This window comes from Lathyrus oleraceus, chromosome 7 (genome assembly GCF_024323335.1).
Source record: "Lathyrus oleraceus cultivar Zhongwan6 chromosome 7, CAAS_Psat_ZW6_1.0, whole genome shotgun sequence".
Classification (NCBI taxonomy): Eukaryota; Viridiplantae; Streptophyta; class Magnoliopsida; order Fabales; family Fabaceae; genus Lathyrus; species Lathyrus oleraceus.
In genome coordinates, this window is record NC_066585.1 from 480,271,259 (window position 1) to 480,287,604 (window position 16,346).

General features: G+C 37.0%; 1 protein-coding gene across 1 annotated transcript; it reads left to right on the top strand.

The window, feature by feature from the left end:
* The first annotated feature begins 1,650 nt into the window (after positions 1-1,650).
* Positions 1,651-4,962, top strand: LOC127101483 (probable protein phosphatase 2C 4). The gene is made up of 4 exons (XM_051038910.1): positions 1,651-3,520; positions 3,605-3,718; positions 3,989-4,253; positions 4,352-4,962. Exons 1-4 carry the CDS (start codon positions 1,895-1,897, stop codon positions 4,465-4,467), a joined length of 2,121 nt encoding a protein of 706 aa, XP_050894867.1. The 5' UTR covers positions 1,651-1,894; the 3' UTR covers positions 4,468-4,962.
* The last annotated feature ends 11,384 nt before the right edge of the window (positions 4,963-16,346 follow it).

Sequence of the window (16,346 nt, forward strand, 5' to 3'; positions counted from 1 at the left end):
CTATGTTCATCCCATTTTTTGCGGGCTTTTGCATGGACGACTTAAATGGGAGAACATGCCTGTTTGCCACCCCTAACAAAAATATTCATATATTCGACTGTTTGCCACCCCTGCTTTGGATGCATGACACCCCATCTTCAACATAATGTATTTCATTTCACGATATGTTTTGTTGATCTTATCCTTAATGCATAACTTTATTCACAACGTGGTTATGTAATCTTTGCATATCTTTGGTTATTGGTGCTATCAACATGTAACATAGTTGTAATGTTGAATTGTCTAGTTCGACTGCGTTTTAAATGAGTCTAAAGTTTTGGTGACTATGATAGACCCATATTGATTTGAGAAAGATTCAACCGACTCAAGTTCAACTGTGTTCATATTTCGTTAACTTGCTATCGTATAAGGATAATTTACATATTTATTTATCACTTGTCTTACCGATTTTGACTAATATTTTAAGTGTGAAAGCTAATTATTTTCAGTTTTATAGACTTGATTTTGACAAAGGATCGTAGACTTTGTATTGCCTATTATGTTTGAACTCATTTAAAATTAAGTAAAAAAAATTCATAAAAAATAATAATTATAAACAAATCCCTAATTAATTAAATAATTATGGACTAGGCCATGTTGTCATTCATGTTCACATTATCTTTTTCAAGGTTTAATATTTTGAATTGTTATGACTTAGTATCATACTTCTAGTAACCAAAATTTACAACTTTTAATCAACTCAAAACAATTATATCCATCACAAGTTGCATACTAATTATATCCATCACAAGTTGCATACTCACCATCATTGATTTAAAACCAGACAATTGGTTGGCTTTCATCCCAAGCATCATCAAGCAAAAATTGAAATGTCAACACACAATTCAATTTATACTAACTATATAAAAAAAGTCAATGGAGTAATGGGGCTACATGTTAGTCAAATCACCTAAATGTTCAGGCTGTGGAGTGATGGCAGCATTACTAATTTCGAACTACCCCACCAACAACACAATCGATTAATAAATTAAGCCAACCTCAACTTCTCTTCCTATTTCAATTTTTTCCATTTATTTTATTTAATTTAAACACAAAAATGCCGAAATTATTGACAATTATTTTGGTTTTTTTCGTTCAGCTCAGTCGAAAAATCTCCAGTTGACAAATTATAATACCCACCAATAAGACACTGCCACGTGTAAGTCAATGTTATTTCTTCAACACTCTTCGCTTGATCCAACGGTGACCATGGCACGCTTTTCAACATGCAGTTTTCTTACTCCTTTAAATTCATTTTTCCTCTATATTGACTTTTTATTTTCTTAACCAGAATTTATTCATAGTACGACATTATTTAAATTTCACCCTCTTAAAAACGACAACGCTCTCAAGAGTCTCAACGTAGTTTCATTCATTTAGTTCTATGAGTTTTTCTCACGAAAGATCTCATCCATTGATTCTCTAACGCGTGTGATCACGCTCCACATAAAGCGTGGTTGAATCTTGAACCATGTATCAAAACCGGACAAAAACTTTAAATTTTACTTTATCTTAATTATAGTCAACGCCCCACTCAAAAAAAAATAAATTCAACTTTGAATTAATTTTCCATAAATAATTGAGAGAAAAAATGAGTGCGTTTTCTTATTTTGTAAATAAACTTTAATACAAAAGTCAACTCTCTCTCTCTCTCTCATCATCTTCTCTTATCAACTTCAACTTGTTTTTCTTCTTCACCATCCACTTCTCCATCTCTCTCTCTTAGTTGCTTCCTAGTTCCTACTAATTTTTCAACACCAAACCCAACATGAAAAACGAGTTGTAAACAAGTAACAACCTCAAATCTTGTTTATTCTTTTGATTCTTTTGTTTTTTCATTTGTTTTTTTCTTTCTATGGGTAACGGAATAGGAAAACTAACGGTGTGTTTCACGGGAAACAACGGTGGTCGGAAACACGATATATCGATTTTAATAACTGACCCGTTAGACGAAGGACTTGGTCACTCTTTCTGTTATGTAAGACCCGACCCGACCCGTTTATCGAGTTCGAAGGTTCATTCTGAAGAAACGACAACGTTTAGAACTATCTCTGGCGCTTCCGTTAGTGCTAACACGTCGACGCCGTTATCAACGGCGTTTATGGATTTATACTCTTACGGATGTTTCGATAGAGCTGCGGCGTTTGAGAGTTCTACTTCCTTTGCTTCTCTTCCGTTGCAACCGATTCCGAAGAATCTGATGGGTACCGGTTCGGGTCCTTTTTCGAGTAATTTCGGTGGTGGTGGTTTTCCGGGTTCCGGTCCACTTGAGCGTGGGTTCATGTCCGGTCCGATTGAGCGTGGGTTTATGTCTGGTCCGATTGATCGTGGTTTATTTTCTGGTCCGATTGAAAAAGAAAACTCCGATCAGTTTCCGAGAAGCTTCTCTCATAGTGGATTAGGGTTTTCCGTTAGACCTAGAACAAGGAAAGAGAAATGGATTCGTGTTCTTCAGAGAGCGATTTCGAAGACTCTGTCGCGTGGACAGAACTCTATTGTTACTCCGATCAAAGGTGTGGCGGTTAAGGAACCACCGGAGTGGATCCTTGCTGGGGAGAAGCATAACGAGAATTTGACGGTGAGTAGTTTGAATTTGAGTAGTGAAGGTAGTTTGGAAGATGATGATTCAATGGGGAGTCAGAATCTTCAATGGGCTCAGGGGAAAGCAGGGGAGGATCGTGTTCATGTTGTTGTTTCTGAAGAACATGGTTGGGTTTTTGTTGGGATTTATGATGGTTTCAATGGTCCTGATGCACCTGATTATTTACTTTCGAATCTGTATACTTTTGTTCACAAGGAACTTAAAGGGTTGCTTTGGGATGATGGGGTTTCCTCGGATAATTCTAATTCGAAAGCGCGCAATTCGATTGATGATGTTGTTGGGAAAGAAGATAAGGTGTTTGATGATTGTTCTCAATGTGTTGATCAAGAGAAAGAGGGTTCAGTTTCGAAGAAAAAAAAGAGGGGTAAGAATTCGAAGAACAAGTACAAAGATGCAGCAATGAAACACGAAGAAAATCACAGGAGATGGAAATGTGAATGGGACAGGGAGAGACTAGAGCTTGATAGAAGATTGAAGGAGCAACTTAGTGGTGACGACGGTGACAATGATTCTGTTAATCATTCAGATGTTTTGGAAGCTCTATCTCGAGCTTTGAGGAAAACCGAGGAGTCTTATCTTGATGTTGCAGATAAGATGGTGATGGAGAATCCAGAACTTGCTTTGATGGGTTCGTGTGTTCTTGTAATGTTGATGAAAGGGGAAGATGTTTATGTGATGAATGTGGGAGATAGTAGAGCTGTGTTGGCACAAAAGGCTGAACCTGATTATTGGATTGGGAAAATTCGACAGGATTTGGAGAGGATTAACGAAGAAACAATGCATGATCTTGAATCATGGGAGGATGCTGATAAATCAAATGCTATTCCTAGTTTAAGTGCTTTTCAGCTTACCAAAGATCATAGTACCAATGTTGAAGAGGTAAATTCTTTACCTCTCTTAGACTACTGTTTTTGGTCTTTTGTTTATCTGTTCTTGATTGAAAATGTTTAATTTTAATTTCAGGAAGTAATCAGAATAAGAAAAGAACACCCGGATGATCCTTGTGCCGTAGTCAATGATCGTGTTAAGGGATCTCTCAAGGTTACTCGAGCATTCGGTGCCGGATTTCTCAAACAGGTTGGTATCTTAATGTAATTTCTAATCAGCAACTTTACAGTCATCTTTACCATTAAGATATCTTTATCCCCAATCACAGTTTTTGCATCCGCAAAATCACAATCACTTCCTATTCACGCAGTCTGCACATCTATGTTCTGATTGCCTAGATCGCCTAGATGCATGACATTGTGATAATCGAAATTCCAAACTATAAGATATAGGATACCATTGTTTTCTAAAACCATTTTTTAAACCATGTTTCTAAGCATGTATGTGAATGTTTTGCAGCCAAAATGGAACAATGCACTTCTGGAGATGTTTAGAATCGATTACGTAGGAAATTCTCCATACATCACTTGCCTACCATATCTTAAACACCACAGATTAGGCCAAAAAGACAAGTTCCTGATTCTATGCTCCGACGGCCTCTATCAGTACTTATCAAACGAAGAAGCAGTAGCCGAAGTTGAACTTTTCATCACATTACAACCTGAAGGAGACCCTGCTCAACATTTGGTTGAAGAAGTCTTGTTTCGTGCCGCAAAGAAAGCTGGTACTTACAATTCCATTTTAAACATTTCACAATCGCATCTTAGACATTAATTACTATAACGATTTTACCTAACTTTGTTTCTCCATAATCTTAACCAGGTTTGGACTTTCATGAATTGCTCGAGATTCCACAAGGCGATAGGCGACGTTACCACGACGATGTCTCCATCATTGTTATCTCTTTGGAAGGAAGGATATGGAGATCATGTGTATAAGAATAATAAAAACACCAACCATATATAATATCATCATCATATATATAAAAAAAAAAGATATGAGATACATGCCGCCGAAGGGTCGCTGTCACGGTCGCGGTCTCGCATCGTTTTTGCTCTTACCCCTTCCAAACTCGAGTGCCGGGTAAATTACTTATCGAACTTAAATATAAGCAAAAATGTACATGTATTTGATGTTAATTTGAACTAATTACATGTATCGTTTCGATTATATTTAAATTCGGAGTAATTGTGTAAACCAGTAGGTGGTGAGAATTGTAAAGTTGTAAAACTTGGATTTTGTTGATTATTAATATAACTCTCACATAAAAATTGTGATTTTGTAATAAAATTTTTTTGGTGCCCCATGCACTAGCAACCTCCACCACTTTCTGCAATTCTGGTTGGAAAATGATAGAGCTATAGTCGTTAGTGCATGAGCATCTTATCAAGTTCAAAATTGAAATAACATATTAACAATACTCCAAATGAAAATGCTTCTAAGCTCAAGCAATTTATTTTTCAATTTGAAAATATGACTCTTAAAGCAATAATTTTTGTCTACCACTATATACTATATATTCTTTGAAGCAACATGGTGTTGTTTTATTTTATTTTCCTCTTACGTGTTCCAATTTAAACGATATGCTTTTATTCTTTGTATCTAATTTGTAATAATAAAAAAACAAACGTGTAGTGGAATCTCGTATCACACACGGTGTGTGCATCAAAATCAAACTTTTTAATTTTGGATTTTGACCTTAGGCTTTGTTTATTCAACTTTTTAAGAGTTGACGACTCTTGCAACAAATGGCTTGGCTTGGCTCAGCGTATGAAAACGAAAGGGTTCAATGAACTGAAAGCTGTATGCGTGAAATATGGTGTTTTTCTTTATGAGAGGTATCTATACGTGGAAAGGGAAATATTAAATCTCGACATAATTAATCTTCATTTTACAAAAAAGAAAAGTTGATAATATACTTAATTGTATCTATTTTATTAAAATATAGTTGATAAAATGAGTTATTTGACTCGGCGGGTATAAAAGTCATATTTTAATAAAATCTCAAAATATATTTTTGAATCTAACTCTATAGGGTTGTGGACTTATTTATCATTTTTTATATATAAAAAAGTTAATATTTTTATTATTAATATTCATGTTTAATTACATATTTGTTTTCTTAATTCAATTTTTATTTTACATCTTCGTTAGTTAATGTGGTATTTTTTGTTTTACTAATTTGACATGGAATTATTGTGATTCAGCATGAGTTTTTTTATATCATCTTGCTTTCATGAACATCATTCAAACGTATTCAAATATTTTTGAATTTTTTTTTAGAGTTCATCACCCTTGTTTATCAATTTCCTTAAAATTTGTTTGATTTTTACTATATCGGTTAAGATATAAGATATAATTCAAGTTGTGTGTGGCCCGTGTTTTTTAGGATTTGTTAATTAGTTTGTTACTTAATAGTCAAGTAATTTTGTATATAAATATATCCATATGTAAGTCAATTTGTAACACAATCATTCTTCAATAATAGAATCTTTATTTTCATATTCTCTATTTTTCCTCCTCACTAAAAGTGTCTCGCGTACTAACATGTTGGTATATAGAGTTTCGATTAGATTCTTAATCGTGTTTTCAAGAATCACACGTCAGTGATCGTGTTTTCGGGACCGTGGGCTGTTAAATCGTGTTTTCTACAAAGATGAATGACACCAACGATATTCCGAATTCTCTTCCAATTCTTAACGACAAGAATTGGATTCGATGGAGAAAACAGATGCAGAATCTGTTTGGCTTTCATGAAACCCTTGAGGTGGTTACTAATGACGTCCATGAGCTTGCTGAGAACACAATTGATGATAGATTGCAAGGAGGCCAAGAAGAAAGATTGCAAAGCCGCGTTTTGCATTCAATTGGTGGTAGATTCGGCGAATTTTGATAGAATTTCTCATGCTGAATCGGCGAAGGAGGCATGAGGTATTCTTTTTAAGTATTATGAAGGAGGTGAGAAAGTCAAAGTTATCAAATTGCAGACTTTGCGATGACAATATGAATTACTACAGATGAGAGAAGATGAAAATATGCAGTCTATGTGCCAAAAGTGCAGAATCTCGTCCATCTCATGAAGGGTTATGTCAAAACCCTAACTGATAAGAAGCTAGTTGAGAACGTAATGCGTATGCTGACCTCTCACTTTGATCATACTATCGTAGCTATTCAAGAATCCAACAATCTTGAAACCGTGAAATTGGAAGATTTGGTTGGTTCGTTGGAGGCACATGAGATTAGGTTTTTTCGAAAGGAAAAGGGGTTCAAGATTCGATACAAGCACTGTAGGCCCAGGCTTGGAAGAAGCATGGTGGTTCCGACAAGTTCAAAGGCAAAACAGACAAGACTCGGAGCAAGAAGTCTTGGTCGAACCCTCAAAAGCACAAGGTCGATCTTAGGACTTCTGAATCCTCGAAAAGAAGAGGAGGAAAATCCTATCTGAAAGACAAAGAGAAAAAATATTGCAGTCCTATAACTGTGAAAAATGGGGTCATGTGGCCAAGAATTGTTGGTACAATAAAGACAAGGAATCAACAAAAGACAATGAGGAAGGAACGAACCTTGCACGCCAAGATTAAGATGATTCTGAAGATATGGTGGTTATGGCTGCAGTTGTAGATAACCATGTCGAATCCAATATATGGTTCCTCGAATCCCATGACTGGTCGAAAAATGTGTCTAGCATATTACGACTCGTCCAAGAAGAGCAATGTCAAACTTGCTGATAATAGCCCGTTGCAAGCATAAGGTATTGGCGACATAGTTTTTCATAAGAGCAATGGAGGAAAAACTATGATCAAAGATGTACTCTACGTACCTGGAATGAAGTGCAACCTGCTGGTCGAAAAAGGTTTCTTAGTTATTATGAAAGATGGAGCCTTAGAACTGTTCGACATCTAAAACAATTTGGTCTTAAAATCTCCTTTGTCGAAGAACAAGACATTTAAGACCATGATCAATTCGACTGAAGTGCAACGTCTAAAACCTGTTTTCGACCATAAACATAGTTGGTTGTGGCATTTGAGGTTTGGATATTTGAAATTTTGATCACTCAATAAATTGATTACTCAAGATATGGTCATTGGTATACCAAGTCCGGACATGCCCAACAAACTTTGTGTAGGTTGTCTAGTCGAAAAGCAATCCAAAGAGTATTTCGTTTCGACTATGCCAATGAGGTCCTCCTTCATACTCGAAGTTGTACATTCAGATGTATGTGGACCTTTTGAAGAGTATACCGTTGGTGGAAACAAATATTTATTTTCATTTCTTGATGTGTGTAGTCGAAAGATATGGATCTATGTGATCAAGCGAAAGGATGAAGTATTTGAAATCTTTAAGAGATCTAAGATGCTTGTCGAAAACCATAGTGAGAAGAAGATCAAAGTTTTGCAAATAGATGGAGGTGGCGAATACACCTCCATGATGTTTGAAGAGTTTTGTGAAGAACGTGGTATTAATCATGAGGTAATTTCTCCTTAAACCCATCAACATAATGGAATAACAGAAAGAAGAAATAAGACCATATTAGACATGGCGAGATGCATGCCGAAGCAGAAGAGTTTTCCAAAATCCTTATGGGGTGAAGTTGTTTCCACTATTGTTTATATTATGAATAGGTTCCCTACCAAGAAGTTGAAGAACAAGGTTCCTGAAGAAGTTTGGAGTGGAAAACGACCATCAGTGAGTCATCTAAAGGTGTTTCGCTCTATGTGTTACAAGCATGTTACTGATGCTAGAAGAAGAAAGCTTGATGACAAGAGTGAACTTATGATTTTGGTAGGATATCATAAAAATCGTGCATACAGGTTATTCAATCCAATTAATCAAAAGATCATGATTAGTCGAGATATTGTGATTGATTAAAAGTTTGTCTGAGATTGGAATTTTAGTAATGCAATCAACAAGCCTTTGATGAGCTATGATTTCGACAAAGCAAGTGATGACGTCAAAGTCGGAGATATTTTGATATCCCAGTCGACATCAAAGCGGTTGCTGACATGCTCGACACAGTCGAAGTCGAAGATGGTGTAGCTAGTACTAGTCAAAGACCTCAAAGAACTAGAGTTCGTCCAACAAGAATTCAAGACTATGAAGTGACTGTGATGATGAAGTCACACCAGATGTAGAATTAGTTAATTTCACCTTAATTGCAGATGCTAAACCAATTAACTATAGAGAAGCCTTAAATGATAAACAATGGAAGTCATCTATGGTTGAAGAGTTACAAGCAATCCAAAGAAACAACACATGGGAGTTAGTTGAATTGCCAACACATACAAAAGCTATCAAAGTGAAGTGGGTGTTCAAGTTAAAGCACAACGTTGATGGATCGATAGCCAGACATAAGACAAGATTATTAGCTCGAGGTTTTCTTCAGAGAGGAAGAGTCAAATACTCTAAAGTATACACACCAGTAGCAAGATTAGAGACTGCTCGACTGGTAGTTGCCTTGGTATGCAAGCTAGGCTATCGACATTTCACTTAGATGTGAAATCATCATTCTTGAGTGGACCTTTGTATGAAGATGTGTATGTCACATAACCTCCATGGTTTCTGATTTAGGAGGAATCAAGTAAAGTATATAAGTTGCACAAATCACTTTATGGTCGCAAGCCGACACCTAGGGCATGGAACAAGAAGATCGACTCATACTAAGTCAAATTAGGATTCGTCAAATGCAAATCTGAGTATGATGTCTATGTTCAGGTTGTAGCATAATATCTAACAATCATATGCCTATATGTCGATGACTTGTTAGTAACTGGAAGTAGCTTGGAGAACTTGTCGAAGTTCAAAGAGCTGATGAAGAAGGAATTTGAAATGTCGGATCTGGGAAACTTGTCTTATTTCCTAGGCATGGAATTTAAAATATTGAAAAAAGGTATGGTGCTACATCAAAGAAAGTATGTCAAAGAGATACTCAAGAGATTCTAGATGGATGATTTGACTCCTGCATCTTCACCCGTCGAACTAAACTTAAAGTTGGAGAAGCATGGAGAGGAAGACAAAGTCGATGCAACTTTGTTCAAACAAATTGTCCGATCTCTGAGATATGTGCGTAATAGTCGACCTGATATAGGTTTCTCAGTCGATTAGGGAGTAGATACACGAGTGAACCAAAGGTGTCACACATGAAGTTTGTAAGAAGAATCATGAGATACTTAAAACGATCGATAAACTATGGAATTCTATTTTGACGAGACTTTAAAAGAAAAGAAGCTATGGTTACTTGCTATTCATATGCTGATTGACATGAAGATAAGGAAGATTGAAGAAGCACAACTGGTTATTTCTTTCATGTGTTTGATGCCCCAATCTCATGGTGCTCGAGAAAGCAACCTGTGGTGGCATTGTCATCGTGTGAGGCTGAATATATATCAGGATCCTATGTTGTGTGTCAAGCATTTTAGATCAGATATGTGCTTGAAGAAATGGAGGTCGAAGTGAAGAAACCTCTGGTGCTGCAGATCGACAACAAGCCAGCCATAAATCTTGCGAAGAATCCATTTTTGCATGGAAGGAGTAAGCACATCAAAGCTAGATTTCATTTCCTTAGGGAGAATGTAAATCGAGGTGAACTTGAAGTGATACATTTCTCAAGTGGAGCACAGTTGACTGACATTTTCAATAAAGGATTGAAGATCGACAAATTCCTGAATTTGAGAAAGAAATTAGGAATAGTTCAGATCGACTGTGATTAGTGTATGTTCGACAACTTGGATTATAGGGGGGTATGTTGAGATGTAAGATATAATCCAAGTTATGTGTGGCCCAAGCCCAAAGTCAATCATGGTTTAGGGCTTGTTAATTAGCTTGTTACTAAGTAGTCAAGTAACTTTGTATATAAATACATACATATATAAATCAGTTTATAACACAATCATTCTTAAATAATGGAATCCTTATTTTCATACTCTCTCTCTCTCTCTCTCTCTCTCTCTCTCTCTCATCTCCTCACTAAAAGTGCCTCACGCACTAATAAAATAATCTCATGACTTTGTTGTTGTCTATTGCTATCCCAGTTCGTTGAGTTAAAATCTCTCTTCATCTCATGATTTCATACTAGTTCGTGTTTATATTAAAAATAATTCGTGTTCATCTTTATCCTCTTCTTCTTCTTCTTCTTCTTCTTGATATTCAAAATCTCAGGTCATTCGTGTACATCTCCATGTCCAAGTTCTCCAAAAATTTGAGATCACATTGTAATTTGAAACAAACCAACCAAACAATTGGTAATGTTCTAAGAAGACACAAGAGAATGGAATGTTACTGTCAAGAGGATAATGTTTTCCGATCCATGACAAACATTACAAATTTAAATTTTGGGATTTTTTTTGGGATGTAGAAAACGCAAAAACCACAATGATAAATGATGTAATTTCTATAAGTAGTTCGATGATGAAACAAATTTGAAGATTGAAAAACAAAAGAAGCAAATTTTAAAATTGAAGGCTATCACAAGAAGATGATTGAGGATGTCAATGATGTTTGGGGTTGTATGTTTATGTCTGAATTTAGGGTTAGTAACAACGTTCTTGTCTAGCGACAAAGCTTATTGGGGGTTCAATAAAGTAGTTTTTAAAAGGGGTGAATTGTGATTAAAAAACTTGAGCAGATTAAAGCAATTTTTAAATTAAATTTTAAGAAATGAGTAGAAAAGGAGAATTAAAGTAGAAAAATAAGAGAGAGAGAGAGAGAGAGAGAGAGAGAGAGAGAGAGAGAGAGTAACATTTAATGCAATTCATGAAGATTTTACAGGGGAAAACCAATCTAACCTCTTTTTCTTGCACATGCCCTCTTATGTTTAAGAATCTTTCCACTTCTCACGACAGTTACATCCTTGGGTGGATGTATTGATTGTGCCATTGGATTTTTATAAAATAAATTGACACTTGGCCTAGGGAAATATTTTTCTCTCTTCCTTCAGATTTTTCTTTCTAAGAAAATATATAGACCCAGGAAAACTTTCAGAGGGAAAGAAAAAGGTTGTGATACTCGTTCTTTCTCCTAGGGCACACACGCTATTATACTAGCTTTTCCCTCTTCCTTTCACTTGAAGCTAATGGCAAGGAAGAACATCAAGTATGTGCATGTTCAAGATATTGCATCCTTATACACCATCTCTGATATGATCAACAAGTATTGTCAGGGCATCGAGTTTTCCAATACAGGACACGAAGAGGACGTGCTCCTGCAACCTTGTTTAAAAATGGAGAGAGCTAATATGAACATCTACGGAGATCTATTTGCCCTTTATTTTTTATTTTTATCACCCTTTCACCCATGAGCTAGGAGTTATGGTCCCTTTTACTTCTTTTGAGGCAAACTTTTTAACGACTGTTAAGTCGCCCCTTCCTAGATCCCCCTCCCCCTTTTGTAGAAGATATGAAAAGAGGAGATACATTTTGATTTGGATGTAAGCCACATAGTAGCGGGTGAGCTTACCCCCGCCTTTTCCCAAGGATTTTTTTATTAATGGTGGAAAGAAATAATGTGAGACATCCTAGGCTGGTGAAGCACACCCTCCCAAGAATCTGAGGCAGAAGGATAGCCCTTCAGGAGGTCTTCCCGTAAAAACGGAGGGAAAAAAAGAAGACGGTGGATGGGCTCCTCCCGAGCCTTCACTTTGGAGTACTATTACTTTCAACTCCCTGGAGTTCTCAAAACATCATCTCGCCCTTTCGGAGAATTTTCGTGGCGATTACTAGTCAATCCTTGAAAAACCTTCCACCCAATTAGAGAACCTCCTATAAGTCTAACTATTGTTGTGTATATTAGTAGGGAAAGCCCAGAGGGAGAAATACTCCCATACTATTCAAGAGTTATAGTCTAGGATGAACCTTGTTATCAAAAGCATTCAAGAATGTCAGAAGTTTGTAGCATCGTTGAGGGAGAAGCGAGATGCTATGAGGGCACGGGCCATGGAAGTGGCAACCCCAACTCTTGCCTAATTTAAGGAGTTGAAGAATCTAGAGCAATCACTCAAGGAAGCTCTTAGCTTAAAACAAATTTTGGAGGGGAAGGCTTCGTCCCTTAAGGTTGAAGTTGTGGCTACATTTTCCCAATATTTTGAAAGAGCGAGAAGACAAATGACCTTCTTTTATTTGAATATGGATTTGATTCAAATGAACCTATTCCAGGTGGTTCCTGACGGACGAATGGTGGATGACGATTAGCTCTCCATATTTTGGTCTTCTTGTAATACTACTGTTCTGTACTATTTAAGTTGCTTATTATTTATTGAATGATACTCTTACTCACATGCTCCCTCTCTATGATTGCGTTATTTCCTGATGCTTTAGAGACATAGACCCTTCATGAGAATCCCTCATTATAAGTGCCTTCAATGGCTCCAAGGATCCCTCTAGTGTTTTGATTGCTTCTAAGGTTGGCAAGGATCCTTCATGAGGATCCAACGCTTTAATTATCCATAAGGACGACAATGATCCTTCATGAGGATCTAGTGCTTTAATAGCCTCTAACAGAGGAAATGATCCTTGGTGAGGATCCAACGCCTTAACTGCCACTAAGTGCGGTAAGGATCCTTCGTGAGGATCCAATGTTTTAATTTCCCCTAAAGGCGTCCAGGAACCTTCGTGAGGATCCAATGCTTTAATTGCCTCAAAGGGTGACAAGGATCCTTTGTGAGGATCCAACATTTCAATTTACACTAAGGGCGACAAAGACCCATCTTAAGGATCTAGCATTTTAATTTCCTCTAAGGGTGGAAAGGATCCTCCGTGAGAATCCATTGGTTTAATTTCCTTTAAGAGCTTCAAGGATCCTTCATGATGATCCAGAGTTTTAATCGCCCTTATAGGTGGCTATGATCCTTTATGAGGATCAAGTGCTTCAATTTACCCTAAGAGCATCAAGGATCCTTCATAAGGATCCAATGTTTTAGTTGTCTCTAAGGGTGGAAAGGATCATTCTTAAGGATCCAGCGTTTTAATTGCCTTTAAGGGCGGTAAGGACCCTTTTTAAGGATCCAACGTTTTAATTTTCTCTAAGGACGACAAGGATCATTCTTAAGGATCTAGATTTATGATTGCATGTAAGGGAAATCTTCTCCCGAACCTTCAAGTTTCATGTGTATGAAGTGAATTCATAAGAATAATGGAGTGAGGCATCTCATTAAAAACTCTTGCCATGCTCAGGTATTGAGGGAAAAAAGTGCGCCCCCATAAAAAAACACGTCCTTACAAAAGGTAGAGAAATAATGCTTTCCTAATCAAACAACAACAAATAACTAGCGGCAAATAAACGAATTTCGGTAAAGTAAATGGAACTAGCAAACCTTCCCTATGGGATTTTAATCTTCAATCTCCTCTCCAGTATAAGGGGGAGCCTTTTTGCCCCTACGAACTTCTCCTGATAGCCATATTCCTGAACCAACCTTCCTGGTGTTTGCTCCTAAGTTTCATACCTTCTTAAGCTTGAGACTTTCTACACAACACTTCCTAGTAATTTCATGATCTCCATATATAACTCCTATCCACCCATTTGAGAGCGTGTATTTCATGCACAAATACAAAATGGGCAATGTGACACCTAGATGATTAGAAGTTGGATGCCCTATAATCATATTGTAAGAAGATGAGGTGTCAATTATCAAATACTTGACCTTAATCTCATTGTCTTGTTTGTACACTCCAAAGGTTATCTTTACATTATGTACCCTTTCACTTGAACCTGATCCCCAGAGAATCCAACTAGCGATCCCTTATAGGGTTTTAGATAATTTGAGTCGATGTGGAGCCTCTCAAACGCATCCTAGTAGAGTATGTTGACAAAACTGAAGGAGAATAACGATCCAAAACGCAGCGGAATCTAAAAATTTCTCCTTTAGTGATCCTTACGAATGGGCATGACCAATGATAGAATCGTTATCTCTTGTGGCGATTGAAACCTTTGATGCAGATCTACGGAGCGATCACGAATGTTGAATGGTTGCAATACCTCTACTCAATCCACACGAACGAATTCCTTCAATCTCAGTGCTAGCTGCTACGAATGAAGGCTTTGAGTGAGTGAGAGAGAGAGAGAGAGAGAGAGAGAGAGAGAGAGAGAGAGAGAGAGAGAGAGAGAGAGAGAGAGAATTGAAATTACAAATGCTCAAATGCTTCTGCACAAGGGTTCTATTTATAGAACCACTTATGTGGGCTGCAAGCTAAAAAACCCACTTAAGTGTATGTGGCCCATATCTTATGATATGCCAAAATCACTTAAGTGTGTGATACCTTACCATATTTCGTATTCTACTTAAGTACACCGTAGATGTTCTACAATTCATTTAAGTGCATTGTACCTTACGGTGTTCCTTAGTTACTCTATCTCTCATCAATCTGTCCTTTTGTGTGTGACCCTATAGGTTTTCGCGACATTAGCAATTATATTAAATAACGTATTTAACATAATAAACAGTGAGCGGTATCTAGCAACACATCACTGCTACCTAAGACACGAAAATGTCATGTGATCTGGCAAATCCTTTTGTGAAAATACTTATGTGTATAATTACCCTTTTGCCCTTATGTCTATATTGAACACAAGGCATAGACTGTGTCATCCTTGTCCAGTTCAATATTGGGCCCGTAGACATTTATCCTGTTATGTAGGATGGACAAATTCCATCTAGGTCACTCATTTCCCTCAGCATGCTTCATGGAGTACCCATCAACTGTCTTTATGGTCATCCAGTTACGGACAATGTTTGATCAGCAATAAGGCACTCGACTCTACATCTAGGGTACATAGTGGTTTCAGGTCAAAGGGTGGTATACACCATTATCCTAATGAGAATAACTTATGACACTTAGCATAACATTCTATATAGTATTCTCATAGAAGGTCAATCTAGTATAAATATTACTCTCAATATTCATACCTATGTTTAAGACTTGATAACTCCTTATCCATGATCCATGAGATGTGATCATCAGTCTATATACATAACAGTCTGAATGCTTTAATGCTATCCCACTTCACAACAAAGCTCAACTGCAGATGCTTTAAGAATAGTGTCCTTATGTTTAATGGGATCTCATGATTAAGTCACACTTGATACATTAAACGGACTATCTATTCTAGGGACTTTATCAAACAAACATAATAAAGAAAAAACCTTTTATTATTAATAAATGATTCGATACAAGTACCAAAAGTATTGGCCTCTAGGGCTTACACCAACAATATTCCACTAGCACTAAAGCCAATCAGGCATACCCCTAATACCCATAGATCTAGAATGGCTATCATGCTTCTGCTGCGCAAGAGGCTTTGTCAGTGGGTTAGCAATATTGTCAAGTGTAGGTACTCTGCATATTTTCACATCTCCTCTATCTATTATCTCTCGAATGAGGTGATAACGCCTAAGTATGTGTTTGGATCGTTGGTGAGATCTAGGCTCCTTAGCTTGTGCGATAGTACCATTGTTATCACAATAGAGATCAATGGGATCCACAATGCTAGGAACTAGGCCAAGTTCACTAATGAACTTTTGATCCAAACATCTTCCTTTTCTGCACTTGAGGCAACAATATACTCAGCCTCGGTTGTAGAATCATCAACTGTATCTTGCTTTGAACTTTTCCAGCTCACATCGCCACCGTTTAAGCAAAACACATAACCAGATTGCGATCTAAAGTCATCCTTATCTGTCTGGAAGCTAACATCGGTGTATCCAATTACAACAAGCTCTTTCTGACATCCATATATCAAGAATGAATCCTTAGTCCTTCTCAAATACTTAAGGATATTCTTGACAGCTACCCAATGAGCATCACCGGGATCAAATTGGTACCTACTCGTT

Bases quoted from the DNA above. Each gene is read 5' to 3' on its own strand.
- LOC127101483 (XM_051038910.1), top strand. From the start codon at position 1,895: ATGGGTAACGGAATAGGAAAACTAACGGTGTGTTTCACGGGAAACAAC. The intron at 3,521-3,604 runs GTAAATTCTTTA...TTTTAATTTCAG, and splicing joins ATAGTACCAATGTTGAAGAG to GAAGTAATCAGAATAAGAAA. The intron at 3,719-3,988 runs GTTGGTATCTTA...AATGTTTTGCAG, and splicing joins GTGCCGGATTTCTCAAACAG to CCAAAATGGAACAATGCACT.